Source organism: Arvicanthis niloticus, chromosome 4 (assembly GCF_011762505.2).
Source record: "Arvicanthis niloticus isolate mArvNil1 chromosome 4, mArvNil1.pat.X, whole genome shotgun sequence".
Classification (NCBI taxonomy): domain Eukaryota; kingdom Metazoa; phylum Chordata; class Mammalia; order Rodentia; family Muridae; genus Arvicanthis; species Arvicanthis niloticus.
This window is the reverse complement of record NC_047661.1, coordinates 18495053-18508015: the sequence shown is the minus strand read 5'-3', so window position 1 is coordinate 18508015 and position 12963 is coordinate 18495053. Positions and strand designations below refer to the sequence as shown.

General features: G+C 40.4%; 1 protein-coding gene across 23 annotated transcripts in view; it reads left to right on the top strand.

The window, feature by feature from the left end:
* Positions 1–12963, top strand: part of Pex5l (peroxisomal biogenesis factor 5 like) — a 216885-nt gene that overhangs the window by 113742 nt on the left and 90180 nt on the right. For 7 of the 23 annotated variants that reach the window (XM_076932269.1, XM_076932265.1, XM_076932275.1 and 4 more), the window contains one exon: positions 12467–12532. The exons of 13 other annotated variants lie outside the window; for them this stretch is intronic. In XM_076932269.1, the coding sequence (XP_076788384.1) occupies positions 12467–12532 (66 nt within the window). The remainder of the gene's footprint in view (positions 1–12466; positions 12533–12963) is intronic. 3 more of the 23 variants (XM_076932263.1, XM_076932260.1, XM_076932259.1) reach the window with 1 other exon arrangement.

Genomic DNA, 12963 nt, shown 5'->3' with positions numbered 1-12963 from the left:
TCTGGAGCAGCTTCATTTCAGTGCCCTGGGTTTCCTTCATACAGATATGGTTCAGGAAATTTATTTAACTGAGAGGAGCAGGAAGAGCTCTCTACCTTCCCCCAGGCAGAATACAAAAATCACTATACTCTCACATAAACCATCTCTGCAACTTTCAACTTTTCCAATAATCTTCCCAAAATTGGGCGCTTCTTGTTCATGTCTCTCCACTGAGTTAATTTGTGTGGGTCTCAGTACCAGTGAACTTGAATTCAGGCGTTCTTCCTTGAGGTATTTTTTTTTTATTAAAGTTATAGTCTCTTCTCTGTAGTTTTATTTAACCTCTCTGCCAGCTGGGTCACGTCAAATTTTCAAATCAATATAAGATTGACTACAAGCTCTCAGGCACTGTGAGATTCAGCTCCCTACCCAGCTCCAGTCCACAAAAGTGAACTTTGGAGATACTGGACTCTCTGAACTCTCGGGCTCTGAACTTCTGCTTCAGCTCAGCAAGGCTTTTGTGGGTTATTCTCTCTCTCTCTCTCTCTCTCTCTCTCTCTCTCTCTCTCTCTCTCTCTCTCTCTCTCTCTCTCCACATATATATAATATATATCCATTTTTCAATATTTACATTTTTATTAATTCTTTGAGAATTTCACCTGTGTGTACAATGTACTTTAATCATGTTTACCCCACTCACCCAAGATCTGTTCCCACCTCCTCTTGCCTCCCAGTTTCATATTATTTTTGTTATTTAATAGCCCACTGATTCTAGTTTGCACTTCCCATATTCTAATGAGTATGGGTTCATTGCCTGGAGCAAGGTCCTCTGGTCAGGGCCATTCCCTTAAAAAAAATAAAAATAAAAATGAAGAACTCTGATTCTCCCATCCCCAGAAGCCATCAATTGTTAAGAACTCCTCAGCTAAGGGTGAGAGCTCAGAGACTCCACTCTACTGATTGCTGGGATGTACATTGGCTTGATCTTGTGCATGTCTTCTGCAGACAGAGCTGTTGTGAGTTTATGACTGTGGTGATCTTGTCATGTCGAAAGACACTATTTCAGTCCAGTTCCCCCTTAGTTATGGTTCTTAAAGTCTTTCTGCTCCCATTTTCTGCAATGGTCTCTGAGCCTTAAAGGGAAAGAGTTTGATATAGATGTCCTATTTGTGGCTGAACACTCCATAACCAATTACTCTCTGCATTTTGAGCCATTGTGAGTTTCTTCATTGACCGCTTCTTTGATGAAGTCAGAGGGTTATACTAAATACAAGGATGTGGATATGAATGTACAGGGAAGTTTGATGCTAGGTCAATTTAGCAAAACAATAATAGCATGTTCCCCTGGGACGTATGAGCTCCTCAACCATAAATTCTTGTCCAGATTTACAGAGCCAGATATGTATTCCCTCTAGTGTAGTGGGCGTTAAATTCAACCAGAAATCAGTTGTGAATTCTGTAACATTCATTCCACTATCGCAATGGGCATACCATATAATGCCAATTGTTATTGTGGCTCACAGGCTTCCTCTCTGCATAGACTCTTTGTAAAATGGTAATGATCTTTCCCCCAGAAGCCTGATTAGCACTTTCTGGTACTGACAGCTAGCCAGCAGGGAGAAAGCTTTCTGGTCAATACCAACTTCGTTGATCCATGCCCAGTGACCAATGTGTGTGTGTGTGTATGTGTGTGTGTGTGTGTGTGTGTGTGTGTGTGTGTGTGTGTGTGTGTGTTTTCAGAAACAGAGTCTTACCATCAAGTTTGGTAGGCATCCAAGAGCAACAATAATACCCTGTATTATATTGGAGTCTCCAGGACACTTCTGACCAATGACTGAGGGTGCCTTTATTGATTTTTTTAAGTCACTTAAAAAATAGTTGAGCAGCAAAATACCTACTCTGTGCCAGGTAATTTTCTGGGCTTTTTCCTTAATGGCAATTAGCCAACACATAATTCAGTCGTTCTGTTGCTTCACTTTTTCATATCTGTTGATCTGAGTCTGGTATGTGGCTCTATCTCTCCAGGATAAACAGAAACATAAAAGGACTATGTCTTACAAGAGATCTTTGTGTCCCCAGCATCTGTAGGGATGGGAGAAGACGGGGCCACCACATACAAAACAGCTACTTGACTTTGTAGAGCACCTTTGGCCAGTCCTCTTTCTTCTTCCATGTTCCCCTGCTCCTTCCTACATAGTTGTCCTCTGTTTCATTTCAAAGTAAGTGGAAGTCTCCTTCCTTCTTATAGTTTTATGGAAAATATTAAAAATATTAAAAGGGCTCATGATTATGTAACGCAGCTTAAGAAGCTTGTTCTTCAATACTGGTCAGACTCCATTAGACTCTTCCTTATCCAGGAGCCATTCATTACTATCCTGGTCTCTGACTGAAGGTATTTGTGAAGGCTATCATTATCATGACATAGCCTAGGTTCAGAAGAAACCCCACAAGGTCTGAAGCAGGTGAAACAGCATAGCATCTGTCTATCTGTACATTCATTCATCCAACAAAGCTTTATCCAATACCTGTGTGACTCAAAACAACCTGTGTTTGTGGTAACACAAAGCAGGAGACTGAGTGCCAGTCTCGAAAAGGTTGTAGTCCAGGGCAGTTAGGGAAGATGCCAGTGAGCTCAGGCAGGAAGGGCAAAGTGGAACTGAGAATTGATGATTCAGCAATGGGAAGGGATCTTGGAGGAGAGAGAGAGGAGAAACCACAGAAATGCCTTGGGGATTGGGGAGCTGCAGGGAGAAAGAGGAGAAGACTCCTGCTGACCTCACAGGGTAAAAAACCCGGGTGCTCATTGCACAGGCAATCTTTCCATGTATGACTGAAAAAGAAAGCCCAGGCCTTCATAGGTCAAAACTAGAAATACCCAACAAGAGTCTGCAGTGTCAGGGGAAACACAACTCGATGCTAGGTTATATAATACATGAGTCTATTCAAACTGTTTCAAGTTCTTCCCCAACTGACCATTTCTTGGTTTACTGGGACATACCTTTTGTTTCACTGTTGTCTCCAAATTCTAAATGCCCATTTCCATTCCCAATTCAATTGTCGCTAAAAGTGAGGGTTTTTTTTTTTTTTCCCAGTGAGGAAAAATATATATAAACAACTTTGTGCTGGTTATCTTTCTGTTGCTGTAGTAAAATACCACAACCAGAAGCAACTCAAAGAACAAAGGGTTTATTTCAGCTTATGGTTCCAGATGGATAAGTCCATTAATGGAGGAAAAAGTAGGAAGGCCTGACAAGGCAGGGAAAGCATGGCGGCCAGAGCAGGAAACTGGCTGACTGCATTTCACCCACACACAGAAAGCTGAGAGAACAGAAAGTAGGTGGAGCGATGAACCCCAAAAGCCCACACAGGAGACATACTTCCTCCAGCAAGGCTGTACTTTCTAAATATTCCATAACTTTCCCCAATAGCATCCACAGCTGGGGACAAAGTATCCTAATGCATGGGCCTGTGGGGACATTGCTCATTCAAATCACCGCTAACTTTAGTTGTGAATTTTAAAGATAATACGAAGCACTGAGCCTATTTGATAAATTATTTATAAAGCTCTAGGGCAACTTTGGCAATGACAACAAAAAAATTATTGGGAAGTTTCTAAACCTTGAAGAATTTTATATAAAAAGAGCTACAACACTGTAAGTCAAGTTTTTCACTGAAATGGAAAAAAAATCTTTTAAAATAATGTACAATGAAGATTTAAAAAATAGTTATTATAAATGAAAATCAGACCAGAAGATGAATTTAACTTTTAAATACTAATGATAAAACACCATAAACTCAACCTATAGCTGAGTTTATAAACTCAACACCATAACCTTAGAGAAAACTCCGGAAGCAAACTTTAGGGCAGTGATTCTCAGCCTTCCTAATGCTGTGACCCTTTAACACACTTCCTCGGGTTGTGGTGACCCCAACCACAAATTTATTTCTTCGATACTTCATAACTGTAATTTTGCTACTGTTATAAATCATGATATAAATGTCTGATATGCAGGATATCTGATATGCAACCCCTGTGAAAGGCTTCAGAGGTTAAGAGCCACTGCCCTGGAGGGCCTGCCCTGGCAAATCTCAAGTATGGAGAAAGCACCATAAGCTGAGAAATGGAAATGGCATCTTTGAGGTTTGGGTGCAATACAAAATGGTAACACTTTATGTAACAAACACAGTGGAGAGCTGGGTGTTCTGATTCTCAGCTTCCATCCGAGCCCAGTGAAAGGAAGGCATGGTTTTTCAACGGCTGCTCTCTCCACATTATCTGCACAGCACTGAAACCTCCACTTTCCTTGGAAGAATAGAGTGACTTCAACCCCAGGGCTGTGCCCACACTAGGTTTGTTCTCTCCCAGAGGCCATCCCAGCTGTGTTCTCAGACTTGCTGCTAAATCCTTCTTGACTCTGGGACACAATGGGAATGTTAATCTTTGGAGTGTTTTTTTTTTTTTTTTTTTTTTTTTTTTTGAGTTGTTTTGTTGTTTGTTTTCTGTTTTTGGGGGGGTGAGTTTTTTTGTTTTGTTGTTTGTTTTCTGTTTTGGGGGATTTTTTATCTTACTGTTCTTGAGAGAGTGATAAATGGCTAGACAAAGTTGCTGTGACATGGTTCATGGGAAAAAGGAAGGAAAATGTAAGCTTTTAGACACACAAATGTCAGTGAAATTAAACCATTTTGAGTCTAAGACTCTGCTGCTTTCACAAGACCTTTAAACTATGATAAAAATAGCATATGCTGTGCCAGTGAGATGGCTCACAGCCTAACAACTTAAGTTTGATCTCGAGGTCCCACATGGCATATGGAGAAGTCAATCCCCTGCAAGTTATCCATGCGCTATGGCATGAGTATGCCCATATATATGTGTGTGTTGTATATATACACATATGTGTATATATATAATATACATATTTATTTTTATATATTCATATGGTATATATAAAGAAACTGGAACAGAAAATTTACTTGTATCTAGTTGAGAAGAACTTCATGAGCATCTTAAAGACCTTGTCAAATTTCTCTGCACATTTTGGTGTACTGCAACACAGACTATGGACAGCTTTCTAGCACAGGAGACAAATGTGGCCATGCTTCATGTCAAAGAGAGTAGAAGTAACTCAGTACAACCAAGAACAAAATGGTGTGCACAACTGTGCTAACCTGTCAAAGTTGGATGCAAGATACAGGGCTAGAAAATGGATCCAGTAATTGCCCTTGTAAGCATGAAGACCTGAGTTTCATCTCCAGAACCTGCCTCACAAAACCTAGGCGTGGCACTGTAGCCTTGTAAGTTCAGCAATGTGGAGGTAGAGACAGACAGATCCCTAGGCTACTGACCACCCCACTTAGTCTATTTGCTAAGCTTCAGACTAGCAACAGACTCTCCCTCAAAACCAAGGTTGACAGAACCTGAAGAATGAGATCCATATGTATGTATACTCCTGCACATGCACATAGCCATACATACATAAGCGCAGTCACAAGAAGCAAAATATGAAGGTGATGCCAGTATATCAGTCCAACTAGTGGACCTTTTATAACTATTTAAAATGTTTCCATAATCTTAGTCTTACTGGTGGAACTCGTCCTTAGAACTCACAAGTTGAAAGCCATCACTGCTGCCACCATGTATACTTGACTGGGTAGATTTGTTCATATGGTCCTGTGTTTGTCAGTGCTAGAGCACAGGAAATGGCCTGTGAATTCAGCACAACCTTACAGGCATTGGAAGTCTATATCTGTAACTGAAAGAGCCACTTCAGACTCACTGGGGTTCAGGGTTCTTGTTGGCAGGGAGAGCCTATTCACTCTTTGCTTCATTATAGCATACTTCATCAGATTATTATTTTAGAGTAATAAATAGTTCTTTCAGATTCTTTGGGCTCCTCAATGCACATAGACAATAATTGACTCAGCTAATGGAACTGAATGATTTAAGGCACTGTTCATGCATAATGAAGGTCACCCTCACATGCATTCCCATCTGAGTCTCACAAAAACCTCTGCAGAGGCAGTGAGGCCGCTTCCCCTTCATTCTTACACGACAGCTTAAAGAGAGCCCAAGTTCTTTGCCCAAGGCCAAACAAGAAAGAAAAGTGCTGTTCCTTCAGGTCAGCCCTCAGTTTCTAACTCCACGTTCTATGCTCTGTCAGCTCAGGCCACCCTCGGTCTCATTATCCGCATACACAGGAAGCTATTTTGTTTCACAGCATAGCATCTTATAGATACTTGGGAAAGACAGAAAGGTCCCTTCCATTCTTAGAATCTAAGTTCTAAGATAATAGATAGGTAGATAGATAGATAGATAGATAGATAGATAGATAGATAGATAGATAGATAGATAGGATTTATAGATAGGTAAACTACAGATGGGAGTCTTGGGTTTAGCCATAATCTAAATACTAACTGTAGAATTGCTCTCCTGGTTGTCTCCCTAGCCCAACCTTTTCAGATGCCAATAACCATGGCCTGGAAGAAAATGGAGCAATCTTTTGTGGCTTTGTTTTTTGCTGGGTAGATAGGTAGGTACGTAGTTAGATATGTCGATGGATAGATAGATAGATAGATAGATAGATAGATAGATAGATAGATAGATAGTGTGTCTGTGTCTGTGTCTGTGTGTGTATACATGCATGTGCTTGTGTGAGTCTGTGAGTGCGTGTGTGTAGGTCAGATACTGATAGCACGTATTTTCCTATATCATTTTCCACCTTATTTCTTGAAATAGGGTCTCTCACTGAACCTGGGTTTGCTGATTCATGAAGCATGAGAAATTCAAGAGCATTTATAAAAAGGGAAGTTGGTCTTGTTTTCAATGCCCATGCATTCCAGTTCTATCATGTAAAGTCCCCTCTGGACACCATTGAAGCCGATGTCATCATACATAAGTCACAATAGACCAGTTAGACTCTGACAGTTGAGACAAGCTACCACTTAAATTGATCTGTTAGCATTTACTCCATGAGTTAATATAACAATAGCATATTATTATTAGATGTTTCAGACTGACAGAGTCCATGGGCTCCACAGTTCCTAGTTCAGCAGGTATTGTCGACCTCTCCTATGCCAAGCATTGTGGGAAATGTTTTCATGGGACTTGTCATATTCTTGAAGCATATAGTCTTCATTTCCATAAACTAAAATAGAGGCTTAGCAAGAATATTTATAAAAGGCAAAGCTGCAGTTGAAACTCTATTTTGAGTCTAATTGCACTGTGGTCAACGGGCCCATGTTCTCTCATCCTCTCCCTGACTGGCACCTGTACCTGCTCATCCCCATAGCCACACCTGGCTGGACTGACTGTGACTCCCAAAGGCAACATCTCTCTGTGACTCCTTCAGCTCCTCACAAGATTAAGGAAGTATTTATCTGCACTCATGGTATAAAATAAAAAGCAAAGCCACACATCGCCAGTGACCCTGGATACTGGTTAGGAAAGCATAGTAGAGCAGGCACTCCCATAACCTTGCTTTCTTCTTGGGTTGTTTTAAGAACATCAAGACTTGGAACACCTTAGCTACAGACCTTCTCACCTGGGCACATATGAATTTGGCCTACTTTCTGGAACTCACTTTTTCCTATATTATGTCAGCAAAACTAAGTGGTGTTCTAGTGACTAGTATAAGAAGAAAAAAACAAAAACAAAACTTTATATCTCCCCAGAACATAAAGCTCCCAGAACATGAGGAAAGCTACTAAGTAATTGGGCTCCAGAGCCATAATTTTGGGACATCATTTAGAAATAGAATTTTCCTGAAATATTCCTAAAGAGGTGAATTCCAATTCCCTAGTTAATAGTTTGCCTCCAGAATAAAGACAGATACAAGGTGATTCTACTGAATAACATTTAGGTAGATTTGCTAACTCTGATTCAGTAATTTGGTAACTATACATTAAATGTATGGTCTTTCAAGAAAGGAGTTGGGGAGAACCCCAAATTAACCTTTTCTCCGGGGTAACAATGGCCAACCTTTAAAAACCACCACTTTTGCAGGAGGATGAAATTCTTTATTATTTGTTCTTCCCTTTCATGTATGTACTAGAGTTTGGACAACGCACCTCAACCTTAGTGTTAAAAAGGCCCAGTGACCCAAAAGAACTTTTTCTAGTAACTACGTATTTATCTGTAGAGATTCACATTTATTTTGTTTATCTTTAAATACCAATTATAGGCAATGTGGGAGATAATAAAAGAACCCAATATTTGCATTTGGCTCTAAGATCATCTTACCCAGCAGCTTGACCTTCTGCATACATGTAGGTGCCAGGTCCCAAGGCTCTTCAGAAAAGAACCATGCCTCCTCTTCCTGGGCCCCAGCAGAGTCTCAGCAACTACCCGTGCAAGTGGTGAATGCCCTTTATATCAGCTCTTCACCACTGTTGGGATTTGTGTCCATTCATGTAAGACTGCTCGTACTGTTGTACTGAGTAAGGAAAGAGGAGCTATTGATGACAAAAAAAAAAAAAAAAAAAAAAAAAAGCAATATTTCCTTTTCCTTAAAAGTAACTCCCCTCAACAAGGTACTCATTTGCAAATGATCTATGATATTTGACAAGAAATCAAAAAAAAAAAAAAAACAATAATAACACTACCCTGGGATTATGTTAGGGGATTTATACTTCACACAGCAATCAATGACCTTTCAAAATATAACAGGCTTGATATTTATCATACAAAAATGTAGTCTATATTTATTTAATTTTCAGATATGTTATTTATGCCATCTCTAATATAAAAATAAGCTCAGAAGAAAAGAAATGCTTTAAATCACTTCACCCTAAGTAGAGAAAGTTGCCTGCAGCATAATGAAGGGCTTTCTCTTGAGATGCAGTGACGAGTGGTTTCCAGGCCTCTTAGTCATGAGGAGATTTGCTCCTCATTCTTAATTAAATTAATTAATTAATTTAATTAATTAATTAATTAATCATTCTGGATTAAAACATTCTTAATCCAGAACTGGAGGCAGGGGAGGAGGCCTGAATGCCTGCTGTAGCCTTGACCTTCTGTGGAGGGTAGACATGTCTGTGGAAATGGTGGGAGGGAAGTGAGCCATGTTTGTCATCAGAAAAACAAGTGGCATGCTAATGGACAAAATGGACCCTGTTAATTTAAAAAAAAAAAAGTTTATCCTTCAGAGCAAACTTCAGGCAACTTTACCCAGCAACACTTTATTAATTTTAATGAATGTTTATTTGTATGTGTGAAGTTCCTCAAATATCTAATTAAAACTTCCCCCGCTAACTCAGGATCACCTTCTGCCGAAGTTGGCCATGTTATGTAATATCAGCATCTTAAATAATTAGAAAATGGACATCCAAGAGGTGTATGTACTGGTTGTACTTAAATATCTATGTGCCCGAGGAGACCTGCACCAGATAATATGAAATGGTTCCAGAGAAATAAACACAGTCTTCATTTGCATGAGGCAGTTTCACTGATAGGAGGTAGCTGGGCACATCCTGCCAAAGGATGATAGTAAGGACCTCCAAGGGCTTTAGATTGCCTGTATGTCTCAGAAATTTGGGGTACTAGGCAAGCTGGCAACTACCTATAACTCCAGTTCCAAAGGATCCAGTTCCCTCTTCTGTGTGCACACATACATAATAAAAATGTCTCTATTTTTAAGGTACAAAACATTGGGTAAGGCAAATGCAAAGCTCCCTTCAAGATGGCTAGAGAGAAGAATGAGTATGCTTACATTTAGTCTCAGTTCCACAACTTGAAAGAAAAAAAACACTGAGCATGGGGAGGTCTCACAGGGTGGGAGGGGTGGTCAAGGTCAGCCTAAGCAGAAGCCTGGTTTGTGTCGGAGATCGACATTGGTTCATCTGTCTCGGAAAGTGCACAAAATGGCAGGGAGGGATGGCCAGTGCTCAAAGGTCACTGAGAAGCTCCACTCTAACCTTCTCTCCTTTTGAGGTCTGAAGAGATCATGACACTGTGGCATTTACCTTCCTGAGAGAAAGAATGTTCATCTTGCTCGGCACAAGCCAGCAAAGGGTAGCCGTCAGCGATGAGCCTCGCCATAGCTGGCGTCCTGCAGGCACTGAGGCCCCAAGAGCAGAACTCAGGAGTGGGGTTAGTGTTTAGCACATCCTGAGTAACATTTCAAAATTATGAAGATGGCAGGTGTGTGTGTTTGTGAATACAAATGAAATCAGTCACAATTATAAGCATGAACATGTTGAACATATATCCTAAGAAATATTTAATTTCTAATATTGTCAAAATAAGATATAGTGTGTGTGGGGGGGTAGAATTTAGGAAGATATTAGGCGCTATTTGTATTCTCCCACTTCTGATGTTTCCCCATTTTGGACAACAGCATGTATTGATTTTTAAAATCAAAACCCAAAGGTTATATCTTAAATCCATGTTAGTTCCAGGTTAAGAGGGATATCTAATTTTGTCATATTATGCTTTTTCCCAATCTTGGTGCATTTCCATTTCTTTATTTAGTATTTCTACTAAAGAAGATTTAAGATAATTAAAATGTTTTCTTAAAATTACAAACTCCATGGGCCAAATAGATGTCTCAAGCAGTAAAAGCGCTTGCTGCCAAGCCTAATGACCTGAGTTTGAACCCCAGAACCGACATAGTGGAAGGAAAGAACAACCAACCATAAGTCTAAGCTCAACATATTCTCTCTCTCTCTCTCTCTCTCTCTCTCTCTCTCTCTCTCTCTCTCTTCCATCCCTCCCTCCCTTCCTCTGTCTCCCTTACACACACACACACACACACTAAATGCAATACATATTTTAAATTACAAACTCCATGCCAGCCGTAACAAAGTCTGTAACTAGCCGATTGATTACAAATGGACTGAGTATCTGTGTATTGTGCACGCTAAGTGTTTTAGATGTCAAGGAAACCTTCATAAAGATGTCAGGCTGGCACTCAGCATTAATAAGAACCTAAGGGGTGGCAACATTTATGAAGCTGCTGTGATCTAAAATAAAAAAAAATCCCATGCATGGAATACTTGCGTTAGTTGCACATGAAGAGCAAAGAAACAAAAGCAGATTTTAGAAGTGTGCTTCTGAATGAGAATATATAGATGTTGATTGACTGATATCCTAAATAAGTCACTTCAGTGGAGAGGAGGAGAGCTGCCCTCAGCCCTTAGATGTGATGGTGTTCTAGGAAGTGTGGACACAGGTGAGACCAGCAGGTCTGGGTCCCTCCTATGCTTCAGAGGCAGACGGGCTGTGGCCAAATCATTCTTATTCGCAATCTTACTTTCAACTGTCCAAGTGAACTGTATCCCTCCCCCCCCCCCCAAACAAGCTATCATGAGACCCAATACCCAAAACTTGTCCAGGTATCTAACAGAATACTGAGCTCAGGGCATCATCTCCAGGTGGCTGCATCCTCTCCTCTGAGAGGCAGGGAGTATAGCAGTATATCCTCACCTCAAGACCTGCATTGGCTCATCAACCCTGAGACGGCCCCATGACACCCAGCGCTGCTCTGTACCTTCTACTCCATGTCACCAAAAGAAGAGCAGTGAAGCAAAGTGGGGCTTTTGAAATAATAAATGTTCATGCCATTTGCCAGAACGCTGTGTCTTGGGGATATATTCCCAATTTCCTAGTGGTAGTTGGAAAGATTGTGCTCAAGTATTGTTTAAAGGGCTATCATCTTATTGTTGAAGAAAGCAGTGGTAGAGAAAGGAGAGGCAGTTCTCCCAGGAAAGCACCAAGGACAACGTTATCCTTTTGCATACCATGTTTTCTACTTAGAAACATCTTAAGAAATGCAAGGTCATGAGCAAAAGTGACTTTCACTTGAGATCAGAAAAGACGTGTTTGAAATCGTAGCCGAGGCTAGCCTAATGAGATAAGGTCAATCACCTTCTCATCTGCTTCCTTCCTGTTCCTGTTCAGCATGAGGTAGGAGTAGATGGCTTCATGTAGTATGAAGTGTATAACTTACTTCTTGCTTGAGTGCATTTCCACTTGTATTTTCATTTTGTTGTCTCCGTGTTGTTTGAAACAGTAAGTCGGTGTTAACCTTTTGGCACATTCTTTTTGTAAAGTTGAACTATTGGGTGAACTGGGTTTCTTTGACCGTGTTAAGCAACTGACCTTATAAAGAACCTCACCCCATGGCGGCTCCTCTGTTAGCACTGAGAGCTACTGATGGCAAAACTGAACAGAGTTGCTATATCGAATACCAGCCACATTCGAAATTTTAGTAGCAGCATCCTACAAGTTAGGGGGAAAGTCAGCAATAGCAGCATGACGGAGGACATCTGATGACAGGGACAGTAGAGTGGGAGGGGTCTTTGATAGGTGAGTGGATACCCTGGGCAGGGTAGGCTCTCAAATACCCTTTCTGCAGCCACAAAGATGCTGCCCGCAGACCTCTGCTCTGTACTCAGACTGTACCGCATTGTTAAACAACAAAGCTCGTGGGGTGTTAGCTCTAAAGCCAACAGTTGCAAGAGGGAACTAACCCAGTATCATGACTCTTTCCAGGTAGTAGGTGTAACCTTGAAGAAAAAATGGCACTGTCTTCAAAAAAGTGACCTGACCCTGGCTTTGGTGGGTTTTTCTGCAAGAAATGCAAAGCCCCGCATGTGTTTATGATTCAACCTTCCAGCCAATCACTGCTTTGTTCTAGAGTTCAGCATGAAAGGACTAATTTTTGTTTGGTTTTTGTTTCTGTTTTAGTAAAAAAAAAAAAAAAGAAAAAAAGAAAAAAAAAGCATGTCTGTTGCTAATTCTAGCTATTATAGTTGCACATGTAAAACTTCTCTCTTTGTAGTTTATAGATTGGTAGCATTTCAAATAATGACTTTTTTTTCCAAAATTCACCTGAAATTTTTTGAGATGCTTATCAATTGATATCTTCTCATTGCAAGAAGAGTCTAAGTTATTGCTTTTCAATTATACCTTATAATAATAGATTCGCTCTTTTACATATAGTAGGGATTTGACTATAAGCATGCCACTTTCTTTATTGCTGTAATATT